Source organism: Hyperolius riggenbachi, chromosome 11, assembly GCF_040937935.1.
Source record: "Hyperolius riggenbachi isolate aHypRig1 chromosome 11, aHypRig1.pri, whole genome shotgun sequence".
NCBI lineage: Eukaryota > Metazoa > Chordata > Amphibia > Anura > Hyperoliidae > Hyperolius > Hyperolius riggenbachi.
The window spans coordinates 140,320,855-140,337,247 of record NC_090656.1 but is presented as its reverse complement, the minus strand read 5'-3'; the positions used below and the strand labels follow the sequence as shown (position 1 = coordinate 140,337,247).

General features: G+C 43.9%; 1 protein-coding gene across 1 annotated transcript in view; it reads right to left on the bottom strand.

The window, feature by feature from the left end:
• Positions 1-1,362: 1,362 nt before the first annotated feature.
• The window catches only part of OTUB1 (OTU deubiquitinase, ubiquitin aldehyde binding 1), a 51,517-nt gene continuing 36,486 nt past the window's right edge, over positions 1,363-16,393 (bottom strand). The window contains exons 6-7 of the mRNA XM_068260725.1: positions 13,367-13,561; positions 1,363-1,714 (exon numbers count right to left, since the gene is read on the bottom strand). Of these exons, the coding sequence (XP_068116826.1) occupies positions 1,517-1,714; positions 13,367-13,561 (393 nt within the window). The 3' untranslated portion in view covers positions 1,363-1,516. The remainder of the gene's footprint in view (positions 1,715-13,366; positions 13,562-16,393) is intronic.

Here is a 16,393-nt window from a genome sequence, read left to right as displayed (position 1 = left end):
CCCCATGCGGTCAGCGCTCTCCTCCGCTCTGGCCGGCATCCCAGCTCGCTCTGACATAAGCGTCGGGTCCCTGATAACGCCATCGAGCCGCGAACCAGGAACTTAGTGTCAGTACAAGCAGGGATGCCGGCCAGAGCGGAGGGGTCCACAGCTGCTCATCACTGGAGCCTGGGAGGTGAGTAAAGGCTGCTGACTACAGGGGGGACACCTGGCTACAAGAGGGACACCATTGCCCAGCTAGCCCTACCAAGGATCCGGCTGCCTGACCCCCACAAACGCGCCTCCCCCCCATGCCAATCAGTGCCAGGCAGCGCTGAGGGGTGGATTGGGACTCCCAATGATGTCACGACGTCGGTGACGTCATGCCGCCCATCGCCATGGCGACGGGGAAGCCCTCTAGGAAATCCCGTTCTTTGAACAGGATTTCCTGATCGAAGAGGGTGGGGGAATGCCGCTGCACAGCTACATGATTTAAAAAAATAAATAAATAAATAAAAACCTGCTGTGCTGCCCCCTGGCGGTTTTTAATAGACAGCCAGGAGAGTTAAGGGGGGTTAGGCAGCGGTTCCCAAAAGGGTTAAGACTGAGCAGGGCGCTGCAGGGGAACCATCTAATCAGCGCCCCCTGCTGTTCTAAATGGACTAGACAGTCCCCACTGGCGGGACCAGAGCCCCATCACTGAACTCCAGCTAGTGCAGTGATTGGCCAAACATGGAGCTCTGGTCCCGCCGTCGGGAACAGTTATAAAAGTAAGGAGAGCTGATTGTGCGGTTCACCTGCAGCGCCCGCGCCGGATAGGAAGTTAAGTCTTAAGCAAGGACCCGGTAAGCTGGAGCCGCGCAGGCACAAAGAAGAAATCACTGCATCGGCTCATTGCGGGACGGCTACCTTTAGTCCTATCAAAGCACTGCCAAACAAAAGGCAAAGTTATATAAACATAGTAAAATAACAGTATAACTAAATAGCATGTAAAGTTCTTGTTAAGATTTTCATGCTTGTTTGTATAGTAGGAGTTTTCATTGTACAATTTTTTTTTCTGTTGGTGAAAGGTTTTAGACATACAAAAAAAAACAAAAAAACAAGTAACATAGTATCCATAACCCTTTCTAAGAAACTGAAAATACAATGGAATATTCTGATATCAGAATAAAATGTGATGCTATGATGACAATGTTGTTCCAGATGTTTACTGCCAAATCAGATGTCATTTCAGGAATTCACATGATTTGATATTTTTAAGTTGTTATTCATTTTCTGATGCATTAAATAAATGTACGCAGTTCATGATAAAATGTGTGCACCAGTCCCTTTAACACCATGGCATTTAGCTATGCAGCACGTATAAGACACATGCATTCACCATTTTGTTGAATTGATTTATTTTGCTCCATTGAGATAAAATGTAACAGACAAGGGGCAATGTACAGACAGGGGGAGACAGGTCATAAATCAGGGGAAGGTGAAGAGAAAAGAAGGTGACTTCACACGGGGGATGTGTCAAACAATTCAAAATGGGTCACTTATAGAGAATATCGTAGTGTCCAGGTCTGTAGAGCAAAAAAACCTGTGGATCTGTTCCTTCTGGAAACACGTGTGTGACTGTAGCCCCCCCCTCACCCCTGTCCATATATTCAACCTGGATGGAAACATTCAAGGCTTGGGAGAGAGCAATGATGTGGATGTGATCACTTTCCTTACACATGGGCTCCACTTCCTAAACAGAAGAGAGATGAGAGAAGCAAACACAAACATGTAAACATATATAAAACCACTGTACATATCATTTCATGTCAACAAATCTTAACTATACAGATTAAATATACAAAATAGTTTATAGCATCAGTTTACTGCAATGAGTGAAGTGAGAATGAAGCTGGTCAATAAGAAGTGTTTTCAATGCAATGCTGGTTCGATCGAGAGAGAGACTGACCGGTGGTGTGTGTGTTGGGTGGGGGCATTGTGCCTCAAGGTGCAGCTTTAATCTTTACTGTCATAAGCCATTACAAGGCATTGGATACTGTAACATCCCTACAAGAAAAAAAAACCTTCCCTCTCCTACCTCAACAGCCACCAAGTTTGATATGGGGTTAATGGCAATAGCTCTAATATATAGTGCATTCCACTCATTCCAGAAAGTTTTTCAGAGTAATGTTATCTTTACTTTTCTGATTCAGGAAATGTGTCCCGGTACTTGAAACAGGCCTCTGAACAGTTACGTAAAAAATGAAAATATACACATTTTAATAATTTCATATGGAGGCTTATTTTAAACTGGTATTTGCCATTTAAAAGTTGTAGATATTGTAGTCCTTTAAGACAGCCCCCACTGATGAGGATATATATTCTGTGAAGTGAAATATGCTTGCACGCATGCAAGTGCACACCTTAAAGAGAACCAGAGACTATGGTAAAAAAAATGTATACATACCCGGGGCTTCCTCCAGCCCCATACGCACGGATCGCTCCCACGCCGCCGCCGACCTCCGCTTCCTCTATCCGCCGGTACCGGGTCCCGTAATCCCGGCCAGTCGAGGCAAGCGCAGTGCGTCACGGCTGGCGGATGCGGCCAATTTTCCGCAGGAACAGGGCTTTCTCCATATCCTTATGCATGCGCCTTCATACTACGCAGGCGCATGTGTAAGGATAAGGAGGGAGCCCGTGTTCATGCGGAAAATTGGCCGCGTCCGCCGGAAGTGACGGGACAGGTACCGGCGATAGAGGAAGCGGAGGACGGCGGCGGGCGTGGGAGCGATCCAGGCTTATGGGGCTGGAGGAAGCCCCAGGTATGTATAAAATCTTTTTTTCATTTTCCACTATCCTTCGTCTCTGGTTCCCTTTAAAGCTTGTAAAATAAGCAATATTGAAAGTTTTTATACAGTGGTAATAAACAATCTTAGAAAACTAGGAGAACATTTTATGAGCAAGAAAAAAAAATATCTAAAGCGTACCTAACATGACATGATAAGTGAAACATAGGTACATATAGTACCAATTCTACTAAGAACAGGTCTATGATTTTGGTAAGTTATCTTTTGTCTTAGGCTTCTTGCACACCAAGACGTTGTGTTAGGTGCCACGTTAAGGTCGCATAACGTGCACCTAACACAACGTATGGTGCTGCAAAAGCCGACGGTAGAGTAAGCCGCGTTCGGCTGCTTGATTCCTATAATGTCTCCCAGAGTGGCGCTGATTGGCCAGCGGGACCACGTGATGCAGAGCGAGACACTCCGCATCACGTGGTCCCGCCGGCCAATCAGCTGCCGCCAGTGCAGTGAATATTAAGTAGCCATGTGCGCGGCTACTGTAGCTGGCTCTCCCCGCCTCCTCTCCGCCCCCCACTGCGCATGTGCAAACAGTCTAACGCGGCTATAGCCGCTCCAACGCCGTAGCATGCTGCACTTTGCACCGAACGTGCAGCATTACATGTAACGCAACGTGGGCTGTGTGAACAGCCCACTTGTGTTACATTGCTGTGCGTTGGGGGAGCGTTACAGGCGCACTAACGTGCGCCTGTAACGTCTTGGTGTGTAAGCAGCCTTAAAGTGGACCGGACAGAAGGAAAACACACAGGACAGGACAGAAGGAAAACAGAGAAATGCAACCTGTATGTATAGACTGTTTAGCCTGTCTATAGAGAGTTTAGCCTGTCTATTTCCGCCTCATCTGTAAATAATCCCAACTGTAATTTGATCTCTTGGCAGAGCAACTAATTTGTAATCACAGGATATTGAGTATGTCTGTTTACATGAAAGCAGGATATAGACACACTGCAGATATATTGCAAGATTTGTATCGGCTGTAACAAAGTAATTTTTTTTCATTATGCTGTTGCTTATCTTTTAGAACAGAGTGAGTTCTGGTCTGCTTTAACCAATGTTCAGAGATAAACACCACCCAGAGGAATTCATTGAAGGAGCAAACTCTAAGGCCCAGTTCACATCATCAAACGCGCATAACCGTTGGCCCTGCGTTCGGAACGCAACGCGTACAAACGCACGCCATCTGTGTTTGTATGCATTGCGTGGCTGATGAGTGAATGGGTCAGCCGCACGTTTTGTTAAAAAATGCGTGCAGCATGCGTTCCCAGACCGCACTGGTCCGGAACGCATTCAGTGTGAACATCAGACAGTGCAGAGGTTACAGTCAAGAGAATTTGATTGTAACTTACTTATATGTTTTAATTCTGACCATGCACATATCAAAAAGATACATGGCGGCACGATGGCGTAGTGGTTAGAGCTCTTGCCTTGCAGCACTGGGTCCCCATTTCAAATCCCAGCCAGGTCAACATTTGCATGGAGTTTGTATGCTCTCCGTGTGTTACGACTCATGTATTTCCTTCTCCTGCCTGCTGGTGGCAGTATTTACTTGGTCTATCCTGAACTTTCACTGTGCCACCAGCAGAGGGCTTTTTGGACATGTAGCAGCCCTGCTGTTCTGCCTTCCTCCAGCGGGTGGCCGTGTGCTACTTATGCAAAAGACTTGCAGTTCAATGTCTGGCCTGCAGATGCCTCTAATGGGACTTATGGCAATTGCCACCAGCTGCTTCCTGTTACATGGACTATATAAGTATGCCTCTTCCTCCAAGTCATTGACAGAACTTCCCTTTGTTATAGGTCTGAGTCTCTGGTCACCTCTGTTACCTGATTCCTTGTGTTCCGTGATCTGATTCCCTGCTGCTGAACCTTGCTTGTCCTGACTCTGCTTCTGTTTATTCCTCTGTACCTCGCTTGCATCTGATTACCTGTTGCCGACTCTGATATTCCGTTTTGACCTGTCTTTGCCCGCTCCCTTTGATACCGCGTTATTGTATATATTTTTGCTTGTACATATTTGTATATATATCTCCTGCACGCCGTTTGTAAATAGATAGATAGTTAGTCAGGGTTTTGGTTATATGTGTGCACACTGTTTTGTTTGGTTTGCGGGAGATTCACTGTATATATTGTTTGCATATGGTTGCATGTTATTTGCATGATTTGGTTCTTAATAAAACACCTTTTTGCACATTCCTGTTTCAGTATCAGTGTTTCTGCAAACGGTGATCATTCCCTGCAATACCTGTTTATTGTCCCATAACACCGTGTGTGTGGGTTTCCTTCCAGATCCCAAAAACATACAGATAAATTAATTGGCTTCCCCTAAAATTGGCCCTAGACAACGATACATACATTACACAATACATACATAGACATATAACTATGGTAGGGATTAGATTGCAGCCCCTCTAAGTGACAAGATAATATACTCTGTACATCGCTGCGGAAGATGTCGGGGCCATATAAATACTAAATAATAATAAATGGCAATTATCTGAGATGACATGCTGTCCTGAAAAATGTAGACACAGAGAAACCCAGGTGGACATTTAGGGGAGCTAACAGACTTTAGAATTGTATTGTCAAGAGTAGGTTTACCACATATTGTACCAATACTCCTTAGTGCCTCGTAAATGTGATAAAAGGTTTTTATGCTTTTTAATAGATGGATGTTGGCATTTATAATTGTCCACTACCAAGGAACATATTGTATGCCTTCCACAGTAACACTCACTGTAAGTGTAATTGGTATAGCTTATACAAGGTTTCCATGTTGGTTGCAATATGTAAAGAGAATAAACAAACAGGTCAGGGTCTGTTTGCGACAACACAGTAAGAATATAATAGACCCTATTCATAAAGCATTACCGCATCCGGCACCTAATATAGCCAAGATTTTTTTTTTTTTTGGTTATAAAACTGTGCCAGATATAGTCGAGAAACATGATGTAGCTGGGAAAAGTGATTACTACAATCTAACTTCTCCCTAATAGAACCCTCCCCTGGTGATGCTTAACCCCAACACCCCCTCTGGTGGTGCCCAAGCCTAACCCCCCCTCCCCTGTCCCCCCCCCCATTGCTTAACCCTAAGGGTCATTTTACACTTGTCCACTGCGTTGGACATGAGTTTCCATTAGTGCGCGTTTTTCCCCCAAATGTAATAGAAAACCTATTTGTTATAATCCCCACATGCTGGCATCCGCAAAATAAATAAATAAATAATAATAATAAAAAGAAGAGTACAGTACTCTTTTTGTGGATGCCAGCATGTTGGGATTGTAACAAATAGGTTTTCTATTACAATTGGAAAAAAACGCACACTAACATGCCAAAAGCATGTAGATTAATTGTAAAAGGAGCCTAAAAGACCCTCCCTCTGGTGGTGCCTAGCCTTAATCCACCATGGTGGTGCCCAATCTTTGCCACATTTCATGTCAAACATGTTATTTTGTACTGATATAACCAAATGTAGTCACCAAACTTCTTCTCCCCCTTCTCCCTGGCTAGGCTAGCAATCACTGACAGTTTTTAAATTAAAGAACCTTCCACCCAGGTGTGAAAAGCTTTCTCCTAGCTCCCACCAGACCCCTAGAAGGTTTATAGTGCCATCCATCAGATCAGGTCAAATATAAGTTTGACAAAACCAATTTAGCAATCGTGTCTTAGACAGCCTGGCACCAATCCCAGCAGGGTTTGGCACCTCTGTGTATAGCTGGGGAGTTCAAAGGAAAACCAACCTCCCAGCTGGCTGCTACCAAAGAGCAGATAACCTCATAGCGAACTGTAATCTATAAAATACCATATATACTCACATATAGGCCAAATTTTTCAGCACAAAAAAAGTGACGAAAAGCCACCCCCTCGGCCTTTACGCGAGTCACCTGCATGTGTGCGGTGGGGGGTGTGCAGACTAATCTGCAGAGACGATCAGAGTGCAACGGTGATAATAAGCAGGTATATAAAAGCACAGAACAAATGGCAATACTGTTGTATGGCTTTTGTGCAGAAGTTCCCTGACCTCTGTCAATTATTTGAAAGGTTCAAATAGCCCGCAAGCCCCACTCAGCACCTGGGCAAAATAAATAGGGACTACTCTTGTGTCTGTACGCTCCTCAGTGTAATTTAGGCAGCAGCCTGTCAGCTCTGCCCATTGATAGTGTGGTGTGCATGGAATTCTGTGGCAGAGAGCAGACACAAGGTACAAGGCTTTGGGCAGCACCGGTGGTGCTGGCTCTTGCATCTATTCCATACAGAGGTGAACTCTGCAATAACCACCATATTAAATGAAACAACCCCCGTGTTGTCAGGAGCCACTGCCTTTCCTACCCTCGGCTTATACATGAGTCAATCATTTTTCCCTGGATTCTGTGGAAAATGTTGGGGGGGGTCGGCTTACACGCGAGTTGACTTTTACGTATATGCGGTAATCCAACTTCTATAGATGTCATATTTCCTGTGTTGCAAAGCTGCAAGTTCCTTCACATTCAAGCGATTTTCAAGAACCTGGATCTCCTAGAACTAGCGCTACAAAGGTTGGACCTAAAGTCATCTATGGTCCTCATTGTTTAGTATCAGAAGACTCAAATTCATGCTGAGGATGAATATCAATCTTATGTGTCTGTTGGACCTATCGATGCCAGAAAATTGGCAAAACCAGGATTCTGCCAGGAACTGCTCTTATTTAATTTAAACTGGGCTGGACTTGGACGTGTCATAACCCCTTCCAACTACAGCGATGGTTAAAACACAATGGGCTCTATTCACAAAATTTCTCATAAATTACTTATTTATCACCTTATTGATAAAAATAACCATTCAGCACATTTACAAGCAAAATAATCACTCAAAGTAAGTTGTTCCTGATTACCTTCATTTCAATATTACTTTTTTTACCTTTAAGCTGGCCATGCACTAGGCCGATTCCCCGCCGATCGACAGCAGATTCGATCACTGGGATCGAATCTGCTGTCACATCGTTCCCGCTACACGCTAAATTTCGATCTATCCTGTCCGATCCAGTTGATCGCTCCGTGCAGAAAATTACCGTCGATCGCCCGCGGGTAGGGAGCTCGTCGCTAGCGGCGTTCGAGTGCCCGACGACTGACGCAATAGAGCCCGCATACATTACCTGCTCCGCCGGCGCGGCTGCCCCCGGTCACCGCTGCTCCGTCTTCGCTCTGCTCTGGTCTCCGGCATGCTTCACTTCTTCTAGCCCGGCAGGAAGTTAAAACAGTAGAGGGCGCTCTACTGTTTAAACTTCCTGCCGGGCAGGAAGAAGTGAAGCATGCCGGACCCGGAGACCAGACCAGACCAGCGCGGAGACGGAGCAGCGGTGACCGGGGGCAGTCGTGCCGGCGGAGCAGGTAATGTATGTGGGGGGTAGGGGGTGGGGGGGGAGCGGCGGCAGCACCACCACCACCACAGATAGTGAACGGTTTCAGGCTGAAATCGGTTCACAATCTGTTTGCAGTAAAGGTAGCCATACGATCACTCTCTGATCAGATTCGATAAGAGAGGGATCTATCTGTTGGTCGAATCTGATGGCAAATCGACCAGTGTATGGCTACCTTAAATATATTTTTTGCTCTTTGGCAGCTTAAAGAGAACCTGAGGTGGGTTTGTGAAATCATTAGGACACAGAGGCACGTTCTGTATACAATGCCCAGCCTCTGTGTCCTAACAGTGCGTCTCTAGGGCTCTGTTGTCCCCCATTTAAAAAAGCGCCAGGCTAGCGACACGCAGATCGTCGCTAGCCTGTTATTTACCTTTGACTGTCAGTCACCGCCGATCCCCGCCTCTGTCCCTTTCCTCCCCACCTCCATAAGCCGATTGGAGGAAGTTTACGGCAACTGTGGCCTAGTAATACGGGATTGGTGGGTGGTTGTCACATCTCCTAGGAAAGGGTATGTCGGCTATTGATTGGTATGAAGTTCAAGTCTGGAATACAGTTCCTCTTTAAAAGCATACATGAGGCAAATAAAATCAGATTTACTTACCTGTGGCTCCCTCCCTGGAAGCATATTTGTCCTTCGCTGCAGCTCCACTTTTAGCCAGTATCCTGGGGTCCCCTCTGTAGCGGCTGCATACGGCTTCTGCGCATGCGCACCAAAAGTACTGCGCCTGCACAGAACCCGAATGTGAGTGGCGGGTCCACACTGCGGATGGGACCCCAGGAGACTGACTGAGAGCGGAGCTGCAACGAGGGACACATAGGCTTTTAGGGGCTGGAGGAAGCTCCAGGTAAGCAAATCTGATTTTTATTTTATCTGCCTCATGTATCCTTTAAGTCACTAGCCCAGAACGAGTATGTAGATCAGATACTGTGAATCTGATTTGACACCCCAGGCTGCATGGTTATTGCAGGAGTGCGATTCAAAAACAACAATAAAAAAAACTCAGCAAGACAGCCAGGTAACTGGCATGGTTTATTAATGAAAATATTCTTCTCACTTCATGTACCCTTTAATATCATCTGTCTTTTGCTCTGACATTGCTTTTTCTTATGTATAGAGGCCCCAATTCACTTTTCTCCTTGGTGATATTTTTATACCTTATCAATAAAATGTGTTTTAAGCCGCCACAAGCAAGAAAATACAATTATTTTGACAGTGCTTTAGTGCAAAAAAAATGACTTTAAACAGAAGATGAATAACTGTCTCCAAGGGACAACTTTAGGAGGAAAAGTGAATTGAAGGGGCAAATTGTGCTAGTTCCTTCCTGCTACACGAAGCTACTCCCTATGGCCATCTGTCACCATCTCTAGCCAGATACCGTAGTATCATCTATATACAGTAATTTTCTAACAATTACTATTTAAAATATACATACATAAACATATAGCGTATTTTCCGTAATGTAAGACGCACCTTTTCTCCCCAAAAAAATGGGGAGAAAAAGCCCCTGCATCTTATATTCCAAAGACAGGGAATCCCCGACTTACGATAGCTGATACGAACTGCTGAACTGCCGCAACGCCAGGGATCCCCTTGCCTTGTCCCCCACTGGTCTCCTCTGCTCCCCTGTTTAAAATAAAATAGCGGGAGCGTGGCTTACCTTCCTAGTGCTTCCAGCGCTGGGTGGTCTCCTCCGTCCCCGGCTAGTCCCCTCCACTCCTGGTTGGACTTCTACACTTCCTGTCAAAGATAGAATAGCAGCAGAGCGGCTCACCTCAGCCGGCAATTCCAGCGCCGGCGATTTGCAGACATCTCCTGTGTCACGTGGCTGCCTCTAGTGAAGGCTTTTGTTGATGATGGGTCATCAACAAAGAGGACAAAGAGAACACTGATTGGGGGAGAACAACTACAAGATGCCCCTGGAACATGGACACACCAGGTTTAGTATATTTTTTTTCCCCTGGCTTTTGCCCTCTAACCCTAGGTGTGTCTTATATTTCGAAAAATACGGTATGTGTGTTTATTTTAAATTTTTTAAATTTGTTTATCTACATTTGTAATTTTCATTTTTTTGTGTTTCAAGCTAAATTTTAAGCCATTTTTGATCAACAGCTGTAATCACGTGAACATGTTATGACTTTATTTATATTTAGCTCAAACAGCTACAAATTTACATAACAAGAAATTGCTCAGTCCTGCTGTCTTGTCTGGTATTGGGAAGTGTTTTAAGTGCCTTTACTTAGTTTGATTTGGTGATGCTCTACCGCCTGCCATAGTCTAGTCTATTGTAAGTCCATGGATAAAGAGTGGTTTCATTTGTGCACAAGTACTCTTCAGACCTACCCCAAATTCGCTTCAAGCGCATATTTTGTGCAAACCCAAAGGAAGGCAGCTTAGAAAACTGATCACACAGCTCAAAGGCCGTAGCCGTTTAAAGGACAACTGTAGTGAGAGGTATGCGGAAGCTGCCATATTTATTTCGTTGTAAGCAATACAAGTTGCCTTGCTATTGTGTTGATCTGCAGCCTCTAATACTTTTAGCCATAGACCCTAAACAAGCATACAGCAGATCAAGTGTTTCTGACATTATTGTTAGATCTGACAAGATTAGCTGCATGCTTGTTTCTGGTCTCATTCAGACACTACTTCAACCAAATAGACAAGCAAGGCTGCCATGCAACTGGTATTGCTTAACAGGAAATAAATATGGCAGCCTCCATATTCTCATCACTTCAGTTGTCCTTTAAATATCCATAAAATGTCACTTGTTACCAACTACTCAAAGTCAACTACTATCAACTACTCAAAGTCAAAATACATGGGGATTAGATTTCTCACTTGCAAACAATATGTAGCCAGGAGGTTCACAGCTTTCTTGAGGAGAGCAAAATAAATAATTTATTTGAGGTACATTATTGAATGGGAGAAAACAACTTATTTAGGCACATTTTAAATGCACGTCCTTTAAACTGTGACTCCAGGTAGATTACTAAATGCTCAGTCACACGCACACACCAGTACTCTTTTCTTTGATAAATCCAGGGCAGCCTAGTTGAGTGATCACTACTTCTGTAACCTTTCAACAACCCTTTCTAATGTGCCTGAGTAACAAACCTTTGTCACCATTATCATGAAGAATTGTCATCAGTGAAGTCCAGGTCAGCAGGATCAATTATATTTACTATTCCCTAATGAATTTGGCACTTAGAGTCATAATCGTTACATTAAAGGGACTCCGAGCAGTGCAGAAACTATGGAAAGATGCATATAATTTTAAAGCTCTCTTTCTCCTCTTTCCAATGATATATAAACCGCCGCCCTACGCCTTTTAGTTTTCGCTATTTTCACGATTAAAATTGCCACGGCCACGATTTCAATCGCGAAAATAGAGAAAACTAAAAGGTGTAGGGCGACGATTTAGGTGTCGCCAGAAAGAGAGCTTTAAAATGATATCCATCTTTCCATAGTTACTTGTATTACACAGGACGACACTTTCCCCTTTAGGAAAAAGTCGCCCTGTGTAATACAATGTAACTATGGAAAGATGGATATCATTTTAAAGCTCTCTTTCTCCTCTTTCTGGCGACATCTAAATCGTCGCCCTACACCTTTTAGTTTTCTCTATTTTCATGATTGAAATCGCGGCCGCGGCAATTTCAATCGCGAAAATAGCGAAAACTAAAAGGCGTAGGGCGGCGGTTTATATATCATTGGAAAGAGGAGAAAGAGAGCTTTAAAATGATATGCATCTTTCCATAGTTTGTGCACTGCTCGGAGTCCCTTTAAGGCCCGGTCCACATCTGCGTTTTGGGCCAAAACGGATCCGGTGAGCGGATCCGATGTCTGCTTCACCGGATCCGGATGGCCCAGTCTGTGGCCGTTCACATAGTGAAAACTGATCTGATCAACGATTGATCAGATCTGTTTTCACTCAGCAAATACATACCTTATCTTGTGCAGCAGTTGGCGGTAGAGGCTTCCTCTTCTTCCGCTGTGATTACACAGCGCGTCATGCAACTAGTCACATGATGCGTCATGTAGTCACATGACGCGGAAGACGGAAGCTTCTACCGCCGGCTGCTGCACAAGATAAGGTACGTATTTAGCCTCCATAGCCCACCCGCCCGGCTGCTGCACCCCCCCCCCCCCTCCCGTCGCTCAGGATCGCGTTGGCCCATGCCCCCATCCCCCGTGGAATGGTCCGTTTCTTCACTAGTGTGAAGAAACGTTCTGTTTTCCATTGCCCGCAATGCTGCAGTATTTTTTTCTGGATCCGTTCCGCTAGGCAGAACGGTCCAGAAAATTAGAGCCTGCAGCATTTTTTGGATCCGGAGGCCGGGATGTACCCGTACCAACGGACGCATGTGAATGGATCCATAGGTCAACATTGGATCCATTCACGTCCGTTCCGGAAAAAACCGCTAATGTGAACCGGGCCTAAAGGATACCTGACCCAAGGCAAAGCTACATAAGGTAAGCACAGAGATATATTCATGGTGGCATCACAAACCTCTTTGTATTGCCCATTCCTCTCATTTTTCCTTGGTCTTTGTAATCACTTCTTGACTTGACTTTTCACTAACGTCACATTTGCAGAAAGGAAGAAGCAGGCTTGCTGTGAAATTCCCACTTACTAACCGCTCATTCCCTCCTCTTCCTGTCTGAAAATGTGACTTTAGCCAAAAGCTGAAATTTTAATGGAGTGCTTACCTGTTTTACTTGGGTGGCTTTGCATTGGGTCAAGTCTGCTTTTACACTCATAAATATTAAAACTGAATTAAAGCCCATGTGTCAACTCCCCAGTCATGTAGTATAGAAGTACTTTGTAGATCACATGGATAGTTGAACGTAATTAAAACTATAGTAACAATTTCAACAGTTTAGATCAGTGTTCCTCAAACTAAGGCCCGCAGGCCGAATGTGGCCCCCTGAGGCTTTTTTACCGCCCCCCACACACAAAATGTATGACTTATAGATGCGGTCAGCTACATCTTTAAATATTGGTGGTCCACATATAGATTAGCAGTGCTGGCACCACCCATCCACATGGAACCCAGAAGTAAGTAATTTTACTTCTGATTCCCTTTAAATGAACCAAAGTTCAACTTTAAATATTCTAAAAATAAAAAATAAAAGGCTGTGAATTTTCTTTACCTGCTGGCAGAACTCCTTGACACTCCTTCCTCCTTCTATAAAGTGCTGGTAAAATACACTATCTCTCTGCAGATGTCCAGATGTCAGAAGACGTAGGTAGACAACCACATAGTCTGAAACAGTCTGCTCATTAAAAGCAGATAGTAGCTCTGACACTGCAGGGCACTTCTCTACAAGAGCGATTAGATCCATGAACTGAAAGAGTGAAAGGAAAAGAAAAGGACACAGACAATAAAACATGTTTAATGATTGATTATACAGAAGACATTCAAGTTAATACAGTAGGCTTTCCCTACATGTTATCACAGAGTAATCAGTTTAATCATGGCAAGTTTTAGGAAATGCAGAAAAGTCCAGAATGGGGGATGGGATGGGAGACATGGCCTGGCTAGCTAAGATTATGAATGCAGATTTAAAGAGATCCCATTTAAAGGCAAAATCCATGACTAATAACTCAAAAATTGCTGTTAACTATCTTTAAGAGGAAAGCTAGGTTCACATTGGTCAGTTGCATAACTCACATGCAATAATTACTGAACAGCAATGGAGACTGGCCGCAGACTTTTATATAAAGCCGGCAAGCAGCGAGTTAGAATAACGCGATCCATTACTGTGAACAGGCCCATAGCACTCTATGGATAGTAAGTAGACATGGAGAATTATTCTACAACGCAACTGACCATTGTGAACAGGGCCTGAATCAATGTGATGTTGATGGGCAAGGTGGCCAGGACAACAGGGTCAGGAGCTCCAAGTGTGAATAAATGTATTTGCTTCCAGAGACCAGCTAGCGCCATAACACTGCAGCATACAAAACTGACTTCATTGGCAGCAGTTGCTTCAAAACAGCCAGAAGAACCAATGCAAGCATCAGCAGAGGAAGTGCAGAAGTGCATGTCAGCACCCTTCACCGAGCAAAGCTAGAACACATGTGCTGGAGGCCATAACAGAATTTTGATCCGCTGTCAAAACTATGACAAAATCTGTGAAAAATGATATGGGTCTTATTAACAGGACATATAAGTTAGAAGACTTCTAGATTGGTGAAGCAGAGTATAGATTTGCCCTAGTTGAAATATTTTGATCCACTGAGAAGATGCAGCATGTAAAGGGTATGGAAGCAATGGTCTCTTATTAGGACTATTCCATCTACAGATATTGACTAGTTAAATGCATAAACTTTGTTCTAAATCATAACTGTTTCAGGTTTGTAGGATGATTTTTTTCTTCAGAAAGCCAGAGTTGCCATGGGCGCACAATATGCACCGAGCATGGCAAACTTATACCTGGGTAAATGGGAAGTGAGCTTCATGGGCTTCAAGCGCTTCCCATACTTGGTAATGTTGAAGCACTTCATTGATGTGTTATTTGGAAGAGGGATGCCCTCGCCTTAAAGTGAACCCAAGGTGAAAATGCATTGATGAGATAAACAATTGTATGTATTCCCCTACTCCTAAAAGGTAATTTTTTAAGATATCCTATTGGTTGTATTTTATATTTAAACATTTACTAAGTAGAATGAATGTTAAAAAGTGTCCCTAATTGAAAATACATGAACTATTGACCATTGACCATGAGGTATATTTAACCATTTAACGGCAATGTATCGTATTAAAACGTCATGCTTTTGCCTGTTAATGGCAACATGACGTTTTAATACGGCGCACGTTCCCGCCGCCGCTCCGCACGTGTGCGCGCCGCTACCGCCGCCATTACCGTCGAGATCCCGTGCTGAGTGATTGGGGAAGAGGACCGAGCGGTCCTCTACCCAATCGCACTGCCTGGAGTGAATGGACGCGACCACAAACAGCGGCCGCGTCCATTCATAAAAACAGGAACTGTTACAGTTTAATAAAGTGTAAAAAAAAAAGTGATCACTTCCTATACGGGAGAGTGTTCACTAGCGCCATATTGTGGCCAAAAAGTATATTACACATACATATACAAGTACATACACACTATTAATAAAATTAATAAAATTACACTTCCAACCCCCCCCCCCCCCCCCCCCAAAAAAAAAACACCTGTAAATAAAAATCAGCCTAAAATAAATAAATAGTTGCCTTAGGTGTCAGGAATTTAGCAGCTAGTTCTGAGGCTGATGATGTAAAGATAACAGGAACATATTTCTTTCATTTTTCTATCTGATGTATATTTTGTCAGAGGTGTAGGTATGTCAGCCAGTCTGGCCTTTGGAAGGTGTCACCTGGATAATGTCTGTATGTAGATTAAATTTGCATTCAGGGCAGAGATCAAGGGAACTGCCATTGTCTTCATTGAATAGACCAGTCACCTTCAATAGGCAAAGGAACCTGGACAGTAATTAGGAACTGTCTACCTAGCCACTAGCCAGGAAACACTTACTTAGACATTTACCCGACCAGGTTGAAGCCCACACAGGCGTTCGGCTACCTCTTAGTCTGAATAGTGGGCTGGAAGTGGAATTGCTTTGAAATCTGTAAGTGTAAACAGGATACTTGTTCTCAGGATACAATCTTACCTGTGAAATCTGCAACCTTCAAAAAGCTGAAACAGGAACTCTGAAGTTCGCATATCACAGGAAGATTATGACAAGCGTTCGGTGATGTCACAAACGGGGAAATTGCATTAGTTCCTGGGGGCTGGACATTAAATGCCCCGGGGGGACACTTCAGACTATTTAAGGTGGTCCAGAACAGTCACAGGTATCTTCTCCTGGAGGTAGCGCACAGCTAGAGATGATCACGACTCCTGGTCGAACAAACGGCGTCCTCCCGTCAAACGACGTTCTAACTTAAGCTGGTAACGTTCTCTTTTTCCCCCGTTTATTTTTACGCAAATATCCTTGTGTGTATTTTTGTAACTTTTATCTTGTAACCTTTACTTTGTAACTTTTTTACTTTGTTTTTATACATCTTTTGTATATATTAAGTTCTGCATTGTTCCACTTTTTTCCTGGAATATTAAATTATTATTTAGTAAGCTTGACTTCTGCTGTACTAAACTAACACTCATAGCCTAGAGGAGACTGCAGTGTAGCTATGTATA